Below are 11,760 nucleotides of genomic sequence, written 5' to 3'. Positions count from 1 at the left end.
AACAAACATTACTCTGACAGACAGTTAAACCAAACATTTAGACATTAGAATGTGAGAATCATACTACAGGGAAACAAGTTAGGCCCAAAGCAAAAAAATATCAGGGGCCAAGAAAAATGGCCTCCACACAAACCTTTACAACCAAACCTAACCACAAAGACTACATAGGGTTGTTGATTGTCATAAAATCAAAATGTAAACAACTAGCAAATGAGGTCCCATTAATTGATCACAAAGCCTATATAGCCACAAATAATAATATATTAGTAGATATACATGCACTTGCATGACATGTTAACATTTCCATTTCATCCATCCGTTTAATCCACGTGTGTTTAATTTCTTTTATACTCTCCTGCATATACATATCTGTATATTTGTTCATTGCAGCACTATTTGAAGCTTTGGTTTGGGATTTGTGATCTGGGATTCAGTGTTTTCTTGATTTGCTAAGGGGTGTTTAGTGTGTGGAATTTGGATATGTGTTGCTTATTTCTTCATACTTCTTGAGCAATGTTTCATTGGGATGACCAAGAGGTAAAGCTTAGGGGAGGTTTGATTACTAGTTGTGACTAAACAATATACTTCTTTTTGTACATATACGACTATCTAATGATCAAAGATAAAAATTATAATAGAATTTTTTTTTTACCTTTTTTTAATGTTTTTTGGGCTAAATCTCTTTCGTGTTCTTACTTTTGCTGTCATGTAAATGCTACATCTTGATATAGTTTTTTGGTATATTTTTCCTATGCTTTCTTTCTTGGGCAAATTGCAAATAATTAAAAAATTTATGATTTTCTTTTTTGGTTCAAAGCTAGAGTGACTCATGTAATAGGATTAGTGCAAGTCTTTTGGTCTTTTGACACAGGGAGAGCCCTTAACAATCATATTAATGAAATTGATGAGGAGTTTATATTGTTTCAGAAGCGGGCTATTTTACACCAGCCAATAAGTAACAATATGGGTATTTACTTAACAAATCTACGACATCTTATTAACCTGCCAAGCACGATGACCAAGTGTCCACTTGCTATCAGCTAGTTCGCGACATCATATGGATATGGAGGTGCTACTCAAGGCTTCATCTTAGAGGCAGATTCACGAAAATTAGCCACCTTTTTGGGCCATCAGTTTAAGACCTTTGTCAATCCTTTCATGTAGCCATTTAAAGTCATATTTTTTTTAATCTCTTTACTGTCTAACTACTGTAAAAAGGAGCTAAATCAGTTCACTGGGAGACTGCTTGAGGCCATCTTTAGCTTTGAAGTCTGCTACTTTTTCTTAGCATTCACTTTAAACACTTGACATAATTTTGTTATGATAACAATGCTATATTACTCATCCTTTTAAGGTGTTTAATCCAGTGGATCTGAACACTTTATTGGCATCTTCAGCTATATTGTGTATCAACATATATATTTCAGAACATCATATGACATTTAAGTTTGTGGTTTAAATTTCAATACACCGGTGATATTTGCACAAGTGATCATTTTAAATTAAAATCTGCTGCATTTTTTCCTGTATGTCCGTTCATCAACACATCTGTGTATCAAAGGAGGAAAGGTCAATATTATACATGCAATTTTTTTAAAAAATATATAAAATTGCATACTGACACCATGTAATCTGTTTGATATTAGCTTGTAGATATCTTATGGGCTGAGGCTGATGACAGTGATGACTACATCGTCCCGTTTCCTCGCAGAAGTGAAGAAAACCCTCTAGATGTATCAGGGGATCATATTAAGAAGGAACGGGATGAAGCAATTGCTAATGGGAAATCATCTAAACAGAGGAAGACTGTTTCCTCAAGTGAGGTTGATGTGGTTAAACAAGAGAGATCTTCTGAATGTAATCAAACTGAAATTCTTTTAGGTGCTGGACACAATGTGGTCTCATGGAACAAATCATTGGCCAATGTATCGAAGGATTCAAGGGGTACTGTTGCTCTTAGCAACTTACTTATATAACACTAATTTTCAATGAGCCTGTATTATAGTATGATTTCCTCTGTCAAATATTAGGTTTATAATTACATATTTCTTAAACAGATATGCCAGCTGAATTCGATTGTTGCAGTCAGATTTTTCAAAATCCCAATAATGACAAGGAAGGCCACTTGGTTGGCTATGATTGGGATAACATTGGAAGCTTTGATGATCTAGATAGAATTTTCAGGTAATGCACAATCTTAGTATCCCGTATCACTTAAAATCATTAAATCAATGTGCTTGTGTAAGAAATCATCAGACAACATAATTCTTACATATCAAGTCCCTTCAAAATTCAAATGCTGTCTCAGGCATCTATACAAATCAATTTATAAAAACTTAAAATTAAACCAAAAAAATGCACAGAAATGCATATAATTTGGCAATATTAATCACTGGATTAATAAATATCCTTCACATTCACACCATGCTACTACTCTTATGTTGTCCACCATCAGGTTCTGTAAATAGTACAGAGACTAGGGCACAACTTATTATCTGCAGATAATTGTTAGCTGGAATTTAAGAAACTATGATTTTTTCTGCCAAATTTTAAAGGTGCAAGTTTGCTGAAAGTGACCTGTATCCAAGGCTATGAATCAATCCTGTATACATATGTATTTATCTGAAAAATAAAGATTGATTCATACATCAGGAGAAGAACATGCCTGAAAAATAATTATTTTTGATGTTTTCATTTTTTACGAAGGCAATGTTATCATATTTATTTCCTTACCCTGTCAAGTGTCATCCCTCTTCCCTGATTGTGGTCATCTAACCAAATATTCACACAAGCGTTAATTTGCAGCAATGGTGATCCCGAATTTGAATGTACAAGTCTTGGAAATGCTGATGAGCTTTGGTCATCTTCCATGGACTATTCACGTTTAGCATCTGGAGCACCGAGTACATCTGAGCAATGTGGTAAAACAGAGGACTTGTTAGACCAAGCTCAGCCGTTTTCCCTTGGATACAGTAACATGAATGATCTCACATGCTGTGTTCCAGAGAATAAGCATGTCACCATGAATCACTTGAAGCATGCAGAATTGAAGGATAATCTCTTCATGGAAAACAAGGTATACACAATAGGTAAATATATTCTTAGAGGATTTGAGGAAAGCGGCTATATAGCAGTGAATGTCCGATTCCTTCCCTCTGTTTATTCCTTGGGTGACACTGGTTCAATACCTGTTAATATATTAAATACCATGCCTATACCTGGATGAAAGCCAACAGTAATTGTCCGTCAATTTCCACAGATTGCTAGGGATATGGTTAGCAAGACTCTACAAGTCAATTCGAATCTTGAAGCTGGGAACATTTCAGTCCCAACAGAATTTTTAGACAAGGTAACTTTACAATCACATGCAATTTATAACCAAGTCCTAGCCCCATCTATCTATATACGATGCTGGATGGATAACCAGATTTTCTAAGGATTACATATGTTTATATAATTAAAAAAAAACTAGAATATTGTAAGGAAACGTTATGTATCAACAACTCAAAAGAGTAGCCTCAGTTCTTCATATATCCTGATAGGTACTAGTACATGAAGGATAAATGAAACTGAATTCTTTACTTGCTAGAAATTTAAGAACCTATAAACATCTTCCTGCTCACGGTCCTTAAATTTCAGTGATTGGTTTTCTTTGTGTTTTGAACATCAAAGTGTTGCTCGAGTTTGTTTCTTGTGTACAGATGGATAGACAAAAGAATATGTTGAGAAGACGTAAAAGATCGGGAGAAGAAAGTAAATCCAGACCTTACCAGCATTTCCCCAAGATCTGGTTTTCATCAGATGATCAATTTCAGCAACTTGAAGGCCGCTATGCAAAGACTGGCCAGCCTCCTGCATTTCTTGGGATGAATCGGCAAATAGAACTCCAAGAACCCTCGTCTTCTCCATACAATAATATCACCACTCTACTTTTTTCTCCTTCTGGGCATACACATATGGATATTCAAGATCCTGTTACACCCATCTTGCCACAGTTTCATTCTGCTTCTAAAGTTCCTTTTGGTCAATCAAAATTTTTGAACGAGTTTCCAGGTTCTTCTGTAAACCCTTTGACAATGACACCTGAAGAAAAGATTAAGAAGTTGAGGCAGCGACAACAACTGCGAGCTATGCTTGCCATTCAAAAACAGCATAAGCAGTTTGGTCATGAAAAGTCTGAATCTCAACATTCAGTTTGTAAGAAACATTCCATTCCTGATCAGATGCAGCATCTAGAAGGGAACTTAGAAGTTGACGTTCCGAATCTTGATAGTAACTTACCAGCAGAACTTGATAATTCTGGTACAATTTATTTGGCAAGTGATCATAGCTCCACGGAGGATGCAATACTTTATCGGCTTCAAGATATTGTTGCAAAGGTTAGTGTGGTCAGTAGGTGAAACTTACCTCTCTTATATAGCATTTTGGTTTTAGTTCACTGCTAAAGATATACTCTTTGCAGCTAGACGTTCAACTGAGACTTTGTATTCGAGACAGCTTATGTAGATTGGCTCAAAGCGCAACACAAAGGCAATATGCTAAAAATACAGGCAATACAAAGGAAGGAGGTGGAAATTATCTTAAATATCTTCCAGGAGAAGACACAAATACTGACAAAAGGTTAGGTGCAAGCATCAGTAAAAGTTGTTCTACAGAAAAATATATTCAAAGTTTTTGCTTCATGTAAAAGCTCTTTTTAGGTTTCCCAGTTTAGTTTTAGAGAAATTAAATTCAATTCCTTAATGTAAGCTATGTTTGAACCTGAACGTGACATGATTGATCATCTCCATATGGTAAAGTAATGCGAAGTCAGGTGAACATGAATCATAACTATTATTATTTAATCTGCAATTATTTACTATACTACGAATAGTTTACCACTTAAAACTTAGTCGATGATAAACAATTTTGTTTGATTTGCACCTGCTTTTTACATGAATCTTACATTTAATTAATGACCTTCCAGATTTGCAGGAACGCCAGAGGCGGAAACTGATACCAATCCAATTGACCGTACTGTTGCTCATTTGCTCTTTCATAGGTCTATTAATTTCTCAGAAGAACTCAAGAAAGCTGAGTCGCCTGCATCTACTAAGATACTGCAAGATAACATCAACTAACTTGTTAACCATGCCGAGGGGAACTTTGGCTGAAAACTACAACTGCAGGGAGACGAGGTCTGATGTGGTTCTTGAGAGGTCTCGTCTGTGCTGAAGTTGAAATGTCTAAGGGTAGCTCATGTGCGAACATGTCAGAGTATGCATGAAAGTGTGAAGCAGCACAAAAAGAAGTGACAGAGGTGCAGCCTCCGACCAACTCAAGAAGGTAGATACTTCCTCTATCTTTCTTCTGTCCACTTTCCCCTCGAATATGAATATAAAGGAGCTACCAGATACAGTGATCTTTCATTTTCAGCTTAAGTTCCTAGAGCATAAGTTAAGTGTTGACATCGACAGGAGAACTTCGTCCTTGAGTTGCACCTTACATCAGTTTTATTGTTATGTATTTGGGAGTCATACTTAAGCGTAGCTCATATTCTTCACATGTTGAGAGTTTTTCTTTTCAGTAATAGGTCGAGGTCCTGGGACCCTTAACTTCTGTTCCAAGTTCTAAGAAGAGAAGAAAGAACAACTTTAACACAGTAAAGTGAGTGCTGTACTCGAAATTCAAATCACAAGAAAGAAAGCGAAAAAATTGAACTTGCCTTCACCTCTATTCAAAAATTTTCCATGATCTTTGAGAAAATGTGAGACATTTAACATACATGCGTATATAGATTTAGTTTCAAACATTAGTTTCTACTCATGTTTATTACACAATTTAATAAGAGCTAATGAAATTGACTTCACTCCTCTATGCTTCTATTTGGTTTCGTTCTTACTTAATTTGCAAAAAAAAAAATGGTTTCGTTCTATTAATCTTGGCCATGATCAAAGCCAATGCTACTGATAAGGAAGTAGATATGCTAACCACTGAACTTGCAATCAAATTCTATTATATTTCCAATCAATGCTGTTGCTTCAAGTGTATACTATGTGCTACAATTTAAGAATTTCCCGAATAAAATTGTTATCTATATGCTCAACAACTATCAAAATTAATGTGACAAAGATATCAACTCTAGATGAATCCTAATGGTCTAACTGAATTTTGATCTTAATGGCTAATTCTGTAGTCATGCCCCCTGTATTCACCAACCTTTATCAGCTATTCAGCTCTGTTCTCGGTGCCTATGCTTTACTCTTCTTTAAAAGCTTCACTCTCGGCTTCATGGGCTTTAGAAAAGAAGCTTGAAACTTCACCATATCTCTTAAAAGCTCAATCAATCTCGACTCAGTGTCATCCCCGTTTGGTTCAAGAACTCGCAAACATCTTGCAATAGCCTCTATCGTACTCTTACAACCACTAAACGGTTCCTTCCGAAGTGTTAACTCAGAACTAAAAATCGTGGGACCATCTACCTCAACACTAATAGGTAACGAAACCTGTGTTGCAAACTTTGATAAAAAGGGTAAGCTTGATTGCACCATCTCCTTCGCATGCTTCCAAGTCGCATCAAAAGCAACTAAAACAAGATTGCTCATAACATTATCATCAGCGTGCAACGATTTCCACTCCTCAATATCAACCGATGGCATTGCCTTTGCACCTGAAAACAACTTTCCGTCACATATAACAATTTTCAACAGTATACAAAATGCTTTTAAAATTACATCCCATTCAATTACCACATTCAGCTTTGTTAAGAACTTTGATATAACCCTAACTTAAAAACTAACAAATACAAGGTACTAATTAGTTTATTAAAAGGCTCATAAAACTTTTCAGTAACAGTATAGAGAATGTTTTCAAATTTAAGTCATTCGAATACCACACAACTAAACGTTCAGAACTTCGACATAACCTAACTTAAAGACTAAAGAATTCAAAGTACTAATTAATTTATTTAAACGCTCATACTATTTTCCAATAACAGTATCGAAATTTCTTTCAAAATAATGTCATTCAACTACCACATTCAAATTAATGTTAAGAACTTCACTATAACCGTAACTTAACGACTAACAAATCTAAAGTACTAATTGGATTATTATAAGCCTCGTATCACATTACTTTTCCGACTTTAAGAGGGTGTATTAATTTCAGATTTTAAAGGATTGTTAATAATCTATGGATTTTAGAAGATTTTCATTGATTTTAATTCTTCGTGGATTTTGATAGAGTTGAACCAAAATCTTGTAGAGTTTTGCAGATTTTGTGAAGTTTTTTAGAAATTCATCAAAATTTCATGTATTTTGAAAAGATTTCAAGATATTAAAAATGTACTAGCAAATTCATCAAAATCCACAACTTTTTTAAATAAAAGAAAATTCATGGACTTTTGAATACCATCAGATTTGATGGATTTTTTAAAATCCAAATTGAATACCACCAAATTTTGATTGATTTTTTTAAATCTAAATTAAATAGACTCAGATTTTAAAAAACTTTTTCCAATTTTTGTTAAATACCTTCAGATTTTAAAGGATTATTTCGAATCCAAATTGAATACCTCATGATTTCTAAAATCCATAAAAATCCTTCAGAATTCCAATTGAATACGCCCCCTAAAACAATGCAGCACGTTTAATTCTCCGGTTCTCATACACAAATTACTAATCTATTCGATATCATTAACAAGTTCAAACACAAATTAACCTAAAAATCCAATCTTTTCTTTTAATCAATAAAAATAAATCAACTAAAACACACACAAACCCCAAAGCTGCAATCTTTTCGCAATCGCAACACAACTCTCCACACAATCACCATAAAAATCAAATCTTTTCACCAAATTCAACACAAACACTTGCCAAAACTACAAAAAAATCCTCACCGGGGAACAAAAACACGACGCGCCGCGCATTCTGGGGGTTCGAAACAGCATCAGCGCAGATTGAATCGAGAAAGGGAGAGATTGTATTGCGCAATCGGCGACCGACGACGATCTCACAGTTATCGAGGCACTTTGCGAGAACGGGAACAGTGGCGAGCTTGTGGCGTGTCTCGTGCGGGTGTTGTATTATTATTATTTTGGTTTTTGTGGCGATTTTTTGGCGGGGGATTTTGTGGCAGAGACATACGTTGATTGGTCTGTCGCATCCGTTGGGACATATTCGGCGCCGGAGTTTGTCGGCGACGGTGATAGTTGGGTTTGATTCCATTGGAGATGTAGAAGCCTAAATAGCTAAATTGATGCATTTCGATGATATATTTATAGTTCACGCTGGGGTCAGGTTCGTTTACACTTGGATATCCCTTCTAATTGTTTATATTTCAAATTTTTTTCAAAATAGTAAAATTTTTATAATTTTTAAAATAATTACATCTATCACTTCTCTCCACTGTACCCATTTTGTACGTATATTATTAATCGATCTCATTATTTTACTTACTTTTTTAATTTTCCTCAACTACTTTATTATTTTTTTAAACTCCGTGCCCAACTCAAATGTAAACATTTGGGAGGGACGGAGGGAGTAGTATTTTTAAAGCGTTTGACCGGGTTCGATTTTGATTCAGTTCGGGTTCAACTTATTAATTATGAGACTCTGATTTGCTTTGCGGGAAAAAAATTATATTTATTATATTATAAATACAGTAAAACCTCTATAAATTAATATAGTTGGGACCGGAGAATTGTATTAATTTAGAGAGGTATTAATTAATCGATAAATTAATAATTATTAATTTATAGAGAATTTTCGGTAGCAAACAAAATTAACTTTTGATTAAATTTTTATTCACATAAATTTAAATAAAATGAATTGTACAATTTATATTTTATACTTAATTCAATTAATTCAATGTATATGAATTTAGAAACTCAATGTAATGTACAATATATTAGATTCAAAGTCCATGTAGTGTATAAGTTAAATTCATTGTATTTTACATAGAAAATATTCAATGTATATTAGGAAAATTCAAAGTACATGAATTAATTTAATTCATTGTATTTTACATAGAAAGTATTCAATGTATGTGTAGTCATAAAATATATTATATATACTGTATATACTAGATTGGGGAAAAATTATACAAACAAAACAATGGCTTCTCATCTAAAAGGTGTCACAAAATCAACAATGACGGATGAAGCAAGAAAAGCATTATGTGAATATAAAAGAGAAAATTCATCATGCACTCAAAAAGATCTCCAGTTGTGGCTCGAGAATAAGTTTAATCTAAAAGTTAGTCAAGGTACAATATCAAATACACTGAAAAGGTCAGCAGACTATCTTGCAGCTAATTACTTGGAGAAAAGAAAAGATATGTATTAAGCGACATAAACCAGCAAAATATCCAGATATGGAGAAGGTTCTCTATGAATGGTTTCTCCAGTACCAAGATCGTGTTAATATGATAGGAGAGCTAATTTTAGAGAAGGCAAAAGAGACCATGAAAATTTTATACCCTCAACAAGATCAGGAGCACACTTTTTCTCAAGGTTGGCTTGAGAAATTCAAGTTAAGACATGGTATTAAGTCATTTCGTCGCTTTGGAGAAAGTGGTCTTGTTGATGTACAGGACATGGAGAAGAAACTGGAGTCCATAAGGGAAAAAATAAACCAGTTCCCTATGAAAGATGTTTTTAACATGGACGAAACTGGTTTGTTTTACATGTTACAAGCTGATCACTCTCTTGCTACGAAACAACTTGAAGGAAGAAAACAAGACAAAGAAAGGCTCACGGTTGTTATATGTTGCAATGAAGATGGCTCTGAAAAAATTCCTTTATGGATTATTGGAAAGTATGCAAAGCCACGGTGCTTCAAGAATGTTAACATGGGCAGCTTGAATTGTCATTATCGTGCAAACAAAAGAGCTTGGATGACTAGTGTACTTTTTGATGAATACATTCGTTGGTTTGATAGCCAAATGCAAGGCAGAAGAATTTTGTTTGTGGTAGATAACTGTCCAGCACATCCAAAAAATATTGAAGGACTACAAAATATTGAGTTGTACTTCTTGCCACCTAACATGACATCAAAAATCCAACCTTGTGATGCAGAAATTATAAGAGCTTTCAAGATGCACTATCGCAGGAGATTTTATCGTGGGTTATTAGAAGGTTATGAGTTGGGACAATCTGATCCAGGAAAGATTAATGTTTTGGATGCTATCAATTATGCAGTCGCGACGTGGACGACAAATGTAAAACAAGAGTCAATAGCAAGGTGCTTTCAATATTGCAAAATTCATTCCATAGATGAAGTTTCGAGCAATTTAAATGAACATACAACTCCGGAAGAATACATTCATGAACTTGAGGTGATGATTAAGGATCTAGGTTATCGTAATAAAATGGATGTTAATAACTTCTTAGATTATCCGGGTGAAAATGAATCATGTTCCGAGGTCCAGAGTATAGAAGAGATTGCAAACACCATCCTTGAAAATAGTGTTGAAGATGATCTTGAAGACGATACAACACCGTTGGAGCCGGTTACACGTAAAGAAGCACTCAAGGCATCAAAAATGCTTAATAACTTTTTGATGCAACATGAAAGTACCACACCCGAGCTTTTGGATGCAATAAGGAAGATTAGGGATGAGCTTCATGTTGATTTAAATTATATGAAAAAGCAAATTACAATTGAATCATATTTTACAAAGATGTAATAGCTATATTTTTATGAATATAAGGGAATTATTAATTTATAGTTTTATTGAGATCATATTTTTATACAGGGTTTTCAAAAAAATTATTATCTTATTATCTTATCGAAATTGATCATTTTTTGAACTGGCCCAAGTCGGGACCGGACAAAATTATTAATTTAGAGAGATTATTAATTAACCGAGTATTAATTTACAGAGGTTTTACTGTATGGGAATAACTTATGTAATTCATAATTTATATATAACATATGATCATTTTTTTATAAATCGTAAAATTTTAGCCAATTATTTTTGTTTCGTTTGTTCGAGTTCGATTCAGTTTTATATGTTTATAAACAGTTCAGATACTGCTAAACATGAGTTTATACAAGAAAATTTGTGCCACAAGATTATTATATATTATTCAAGGTTCGTTAAAAGTTCATTCGAGTTCAGTTTATTTACAACTATATTTGTCTTATTGAATCAAAATTTGCAGGTGATCAGCAAAGTGAAGTAGAAATCTACAAGCACGACGATGTTTTACATGAACAAGATAATTAAGTCACAGTCGCAGTTCGGTTCCTAGAGACTGCATTGAACAACACATTCCAAATGGTTTAAAATATGTTCACAATGTTGCAAACCACTCTTCCATATATGCTTACAACATAAAGGAAGAGTACATAAGCATTTGTTGACTGAGGAATTTCGTAACAACAAAGTTTGAGATTCGTCACCGGAATCAAGATCTACGATGGTGGTTCTTCGCTGGAAAAGTCGCTGGAGTATGGTGGTTGTGATGAATTGGGGGCCGGGATTGCTTAGGATTGGTGGTGGCTCCTTATGGCTCTCGCTTCCGACCCCTTGCAATTTTCCTACGTATCCCTATTAAGCCAACGTAGTTCTTGGGGAACAAGAAACCTAACGGGCTCAGATCGCTTGTCCCGTGGCCCAGTAGGAAACCTACTGGAAACCATCTTCTACTGCTAGCTTTAGGAATGTCCGCCGATGAGGCCCAACTACAAAGGCCCAAGGCTCGTCCACGAATTCAAGACTTCGCGGACATGCTTGTTATCCGGCGGGTAAATGCTTGTTATTCGTTGGGTAGCTTTG

At 34.6% G+C, this 11,760-nt stretch overlaps 3 protein-coding genes across 4 annotated transcripts; 2 read left to right on the top strand and 1 right to left on the bottom strand.

The window, feature by feature from the left end:
• Nucleotides 1-210: 210 nt before the first annotated feature.
• LOC141670978 (protein LNK2) lies at nucleotides 211-5,854 on the top strand. 2 transcript variants are annotated; one of them, XM_074477038.1, is made up of 8 exons: nucleotides 230-537; nucleotides 1,647-1,944; nucleotides 2,058-2,184; nucleotides 2,806-3,076; nucleotides 3,260-3,349; nucleotides 3,702-4,379; nucleotides 4,463-4,620; nucleotides 4,967-5,854. In XM_074477038.1, the coding sequence occupies exons 1-8, from the start codon at nucleotides 514-516 to the stop codon at nucleotides 5,118-5,120; spliced, it is 1,800 nt and encodes a 599-aa protein (XP_074333139.1). In that variant the 5' UTR covers nucleotides 230-513; the 3' UTR covers nucleotides 5,121-5,854. The 2 variants fall into 2 exon arrangements, with proteins under 2 accessions (XP_074333140.1, XP_074333139.1); XM_074477039.1 differs by lacking the exon at nucleotides 4,967-5,854 and having other exon boundaries at nucleotides 211-537; nucleotides 4,467-4,614.
• A 120-nt stretch (nucleotides 5,855-5,974) lies between these two features.
• LOC141670979 (tRNA-uridine aminocarboxypropyltransferase A) lies at nucleotides 5,975-8,272 on the bottom strand. The gene is made up of 2 exons (XM_074477041.1): nucleotides 7,877-8,272; nucleotides 5,975-6,649 (listed from the first exon to the last, which is right to left on the bottom strand). The coding sequence occupies exons 1-2, from the start codon at nucleotides 8,202-8,204 to the stop codon at nucleotides 6,231-6,233; spliced, it is 747 nt and encodes a 248-aa protein (XP_074333142.1). The 5' UTR covers nucleotides 8,205-8,272; the 3' UTR covers nucleotides 5,975-6,230.
• Nucleotides 8,273-9,351: 1,079 nt separating this feature from the next.
• LOC141674403 (CENP-B homolog protein 2-like) lies at nucleotides 9,352-11,208 on the top strand. Its single transcript, XM_074481111.1, has 2 exons — nucleotides 9,352-10,552; nucleotides 11,144-11,208. Exons 1-2 carry the CDS (start codon nucleotides 9,352-9,354, stop codon nucleotides 11,206-11,208), a joined length of 1,266 nt encoding a protein of 421 aa, XP_074337212.1.
• The last annotated feature ends 552 nt before the right edge of the window (nucleotides 11,209-11,760 follow it).

Source organism: Apium graveolens, chromosome 7, assembly GCF_009905375.1.
Source record: "Apium graveolens cultivar Ventura chromosome 7, ASM990537v1, whole genome shotgun sequence".
In the NCBI taxonomy this organism is placed as follows: Eukaryota; Viridiplantae; Streptophyta; class Magnoliopsida; order Apiales; family Apiaceae; genus Apium; species Apium graveolens.
This window is presented reverse-complemented; position numbering and strand designations above follow the sequence as displayed.